Source organism: Diuraphis noxia, unplaced genomic scaffold, assembly GCF_037042655.1.
Source record: "Diuraphis noxia isolate RWA-SAM2 unplaced genomic scaffold, SU_Dnox_SAM2 contig0002, whole genome shotgun sequence".
Lineage (NCBI taxonomy): Eukaryota > Metazoa > Arthropoda > Insecta > Hemiptera > Aphididae > Diuraphis > Diuraphis noxia.
Genome location: NW_028301712.1, coordinates 35,848,735 through 35,854,189, shown reverse-complemented (window position 1 = coordinate 35,854,189; position 5,455 = coordinate 35,848,735). Strand labels below are relative to the sequence as shown.

At 27.4% G+C, this 5,455-nt stretch overlaps 1 protein-coding gene across 1 annotated transcript; it reads right to left on the bottom strand.

The window, feature by feature from the left end:
* Positions 1–215: 215 nt before the first annotated feature.
* On the bottom strand, positions 216–1,310 carry LOC149058387 (uncharacterized). The gene has a single exon (XM_089220933.1). It carries the CDS (start codon positions 953–955, stop codon positions 233–235), a length of 723 nt encoding a protein of 240 aa, XP_089077059.1. The 5' UTR covers positions 956–1,310; the 3' UTR covers positions 216–232.
* Positions 1,311–5,455: the final 4,145 nt, after the last annotated feature.

The following is a 5,455-nucleotide window of genomic DNA, read 5'->3' as shown; positions in this document are numbered from 1 at the left end:
ACGGACGCTATTTTAATCATAAATCGTTGTGAAACCTTTCATCGTAATTGCAAATTATTATTATTATTACGATAGTAATGACAAAATATTATATATATAATTTTTTTTTTATTATAAAAAAAGCCTCGGCAGGCTATGGGCCATTGGCTACAAAAAAAAATTACATAGTATTTATATAAACAATAGATAAGTTACATTAAATATGGTAGGTATATTATATTTATAATATATATTAAATTTTTTTATGAAGTTCTGTATCCCTTAGGAATTTGATAACGTTAGTTGTATCGATGTTGAGGTTTTCAGCAAGATGGTGAGTTAGATTGAATTTTTGGCGTTGTAATTCGTACTTTCTGCAGTCAGTGAGGATGTGTTTAACTGTCATGGGATCGTTACATGTCGGGTACATGGGTGGGTATTCTTTCTTTATTAGGAAGGCGTGAGTCAATCTAGTATGGCCTATTCTGAGCCTATTGATAACTACTTCTTCTTTTCTGGTGAGTGTGTTGTTTGGCCAAGGGAGAATATGATTTTTAATTTCATTTAATTTGGTGTTAGATGTTTTCCATTCGTTTTGCCAGATATTGAGAATTATTATTTTAATTATTTGTTTGATGTCGGTTATTGAATAAACTTGACATGTGGTTGCATTTTGTGACTCAATGGCCTCTTTAGCAAGTGTAACAGCTCTTTCATTTCCAGTGATATTTGTGTGACTTGGTATCCAGATTATTTTTATGGTGGTGTTTTCATTTTGTAATTTACATATTTGGTTCTGTATTATTCTTGCAGTCTCGTTTGGTCTAAAGGAGTTTTGTATACTCATAAGGGTGCTAAGGGAATCACTAAAGATTATCGCTTTTTGAATATTTTTATTTTTAATAAGGTCGATGGCTTGAATTATGGCTTGTGCTTCGGCGGTATATATGGAACAGTCATTTGACAGTTTTAACATTATTTCAGTATCTTGATATGTCACTGCTGCACCAACACCTTTGTCCGATTTGGAACCATCAGTGTATATTTCAGTAAAGTCTTTAAAATTAAAAGTAATCTAGATAAACTTTAAGACGGCGTATTGGATATGCAATATTGTTACATCAATGTCGGATACCGTTTTATTAAGAGGTCGCTACACATCCATTTGTTGTCTCCGTCTTACAAGTACATAACATAGCAAATTTACACTCAGCAGATCACGTTTAGCTCCTTTATTTTAAAAATTAGAGTGAATCGACCTATTATAAAACTTGATGTTAAGAACATTATCTGTATTTTTATATGGGTTTTTCACTATAGTTAAATTTTGTAGCAAGTTATGTGTATGTAAAAAGCATAAATTAAAAATATTCATACTTCACTTAAAAATTAAGTTCTTGTAAAAAATCCACATAAAAAACAGATAATTTGCATATCATCAAGTTTCATAATAGGTTAATTTATTCTAACTTTTAAACCAACGGAGTTAAACGTGATCTGCTGTGTGTTACTTTGCTATGTTACCCACTTGTAAGACAGAGACAACAAATATATGTGTAGCTTTTTCTTAACCTAGGTATGGATAATTTATTAATTATTCATTTTATATTGTCATTTGTTTTGATTTTATTGTGGTGTAATAATGTACTAGCACATATACATATTTTATTTATAAAATTGACATATTTTATAACAGTATGTAAAAAATACAGCTAATATAATCTTTTGCATATGTATATAATATAATATTATTAATGAATTACAACATGAATTAATTTATCAATCGTTTAATAATTTAATATTTCCATTCAACATGATACCTTGGACATTCAAACTTTAAAAATTACATTAATATTATCTATACCATCAAAATTTGATAAAATAACATACTAATTTTAATAATAATATGTAATATGTGTACGACAACATTTGCCAAAATTAAATACATCATTAACGTTACATAATAATTCGTAGACGAGTTACATGTGTGTGTTGCATGTGCTTACGAATGTTGTGTGTGCCACGCAGCTGTTAGTTCGAATGCATGGTGCGTGACCGCTACTTAAGGTGCCATTACATTTATATCATATAGATGTAGTTCATAACACAATAATACTGTTCAAATCACGCACCACGACATTATCTCATAAACAACTCGACACGCACAAAGCTTTCCACGTCTGTGAAAAAAGCAAAAAAGTTCATTTTAGAATTTTTTGAATTTCCAGTCAATATATCGTGGAGCATAATATTATATTAAACGGCATGTGTTGGTGATATTTTTCGACTGATTTTCCATTAAATGATCTTCGCTTAACACATATAGTGGCTGTTATATTAATCGTCATAATTTGAATTGAACAATGATACATAGCCACTATGTCTTTCTGCAGCTAATGTACTTTTAACAAAATGGTTAAATTCGTGTTTACGATCTTATACAATAATGTTTTATACTCACGCAGTTATCACGTAAACAGTAAGTCAGTAAGAAATATATTCCACGTAATATATGATATATCTTTATCTTATCCAACTTACCATAACTCTTCTGGGGTTTTATAGTATCACAGTGTATTTTACAAATAATTAAAATAATAAATAAATATAATTTTAGAATCTGAACGAAGCGATGAATGTATTGATTTTACAGTTGTGTGTGTTTTTATTTTATTTTATGTTTATTGTCTTTGCTATGACTTTTTGAAGCAGTAAAAAATGATTTTATACTTCAGCATCTTTTCTGGTAAGTAAATTTAATTGGTATTAGAGATGAAAGGGGGAGTAAAAGCTGAAATTCACAGTAATTTTAAAAAGTGTCTGGAAGAACAACAACATTAAAAAAAGAGTATTTTTGAAAGACTCAAAAATTAAAAACTCTAGGTTATCTAAACAGGAGTTCACATGACACTAAAGACAATATTCTATAACAGTTTTCTATTTATTATAAAAAAAAATGTTCAAAATTCACATTGTACTCTATGATCATTTGTAGTTCAAATCATTACGACATTGAATATTTTACCTTAAAATACCTATTTCTCCACTAAAATGTGTTGTAATTTTATTTTAATTAAAAACAAATAGTTTATATAGGTACTAGATTATTTTTATTCTTTAATTTTCATTATATTTTGTGCAATCTATTTTATTCATAAAATTTTTTACTATAAATAACGATTTTACATTGTTCACTTGATCAAAAAACTCGATGATTATAATTGCAATTAAAATATATTAAAGGTATAATAGAGGAGAGTTTGTTTTTGATGTCATTTACTAGTTAGGTAATACCTCACATAAAGAAATATATATAAACACAGTTTTTTTTAGATATTGTAAGTTGAAATTTGGACGAAATTAAATATTCAAACGAAAAATAACGATGTTAGTTTCGTAAAATTTAAAAACATTATTTGTGAGGTCACGATACTTTTCAAGTATATTATTATGTTTTAGACTTACAATAAAATTTTTAAATTCATTTCTATTTTGAAAAAATTCATTAAACTTACTTTATCACTAATTTTAAAGAGTTAAATATTTAATAAAAGCATACCTATCATAAAAAATTATTAAAGTAACATAAATTAAAATATTTGTATCGAACACTTTTAAATGATAATTTTTTGATAGTGTAATATTGATATTTTTATCACATTTTTAACCTTCAGATTAGTAATATACATTGTTCATTGGCAGCTATTAAATAATATGTACCCATAATGAATATTTACATGCAAAATTAATTTAAATAAAAATTCAATCTCCGGTTGGCCAAACTCACTCACAAACAAGAAAAACAGTATTAAATAGACTCCGCATCGAACACACACGTTTAACATATTATCGGTACTTCATTGGGAAATGGGGAAGAACCAATATTCATTATCTGTGGTACTGAACTTTCAGTCCACCATATTTTTATAGAATGCCTCCAGTAAACAGATGAACTCAATAACCTCGACATTTCCAACACCCTTAACGCAGCACTCGGACCAAACGCAAATACCACCAATCAAGTTTTAATATTTTTAAGAAAATCTAATTTGTTTAAATCTTTTAATTTAAGAAACTTTATTCATCCATTAAAATGTTTTTATTAATGGCCGCTGCTGCTGATGTTAATGTAAGATCAATAAAAAAAATATCCTAATATATTTTATTCAATTCAAAACATCTATCATACTAGAATTAATGAAATATTTATATCAATTTTGTGTACGGTACGGATGCTGCCTGGAAAATATATGCCATTTTTAAAAATAAATGAATAATATGGTTGTCTTTTTTAAAATGTTTATAGGGTAGTTTAACAATTCAAATAGAATATTTTTGATGCATCGCTATTTGCAATACAATCTATAAATATATTGATTTAAATGCTAAAATATAGTGACTAATACATACAATTTAAAATCAATAGTTAGATATCTATAATTTAAGAAATGTTACAGATAAATAAAACGGCAAATAAATGGATTTACCACATCGGACTAAACTCCATTAGCCAGGTTTAAGCGTCAAACGGTTTTCAGGACTCATGGCTGTGTAATCGTGATTAAGACAAGTTTTACTGTAATATACACACTCAATACTAAGTGCTAGAACATAATAATCCAAACATTAAAGACTAAAATATTTACTTTCCCAATAAAACATAACCCGCGTACATGGGACTGCGTCATACAATTTTACTTACATACTTAACAAAAAAAAAAAGGAAGATAAAACATATAAGCGCTTTCGTAAGTTCGCTTAATTCATAACATAATCTACAACATATAATGTTGTATTCAATAAACCCAAAGCTATATAAAAAAAAGCGGGTAAGTGGATGTCGCTCTGCTGTACATTAGGGTGGACCTCTGACTAGAGTAGGTTAGATTTGAATGCAATGATAGGTATCATTGTATACGTAAAACGATTCTGAACGGAGATGATTTGTCATTCTAGGATATATTATAGATAATTAAAAATTTTCAAATCTTAGGTATAAAAAGAAAAACTTTTATGAATTTCGATCTAAGATAATTTGAACATTGCCGTAATTTTTATGTATTTAGTCAAAATTTGAACTTCAAATGCTAATAAAAAAAAATCGTGCCTATGTATTTTTATAATTTTTTAATCACTATAAGAATAACTTATGAGAAACTTTGTATTAAATTTTCAAGTTTTTTTGGCCGTCCAACATTTTTTTACCGATACTTCAAAAAAAAATTCTCAAAAAAATCGAAAATTTCAGTGGTATATAAAGGACTTAAAAAAAGTCAAAACTTTTTTAAAATTAAACTGTATATATATAACACTAACATAAACATTTGGTGAAAATTTCAAGTATTTACAGTAATTAGTTTTTGAATTACAACCATATAAAAAAATCGATTTGGTCGAAAACTGGTTTTGCGTAAAAATTCCAGTTTCTCTGCCATTTTTTTTTTGTTTTTCTCGATTTTTTTGAAAACTGTTGGAA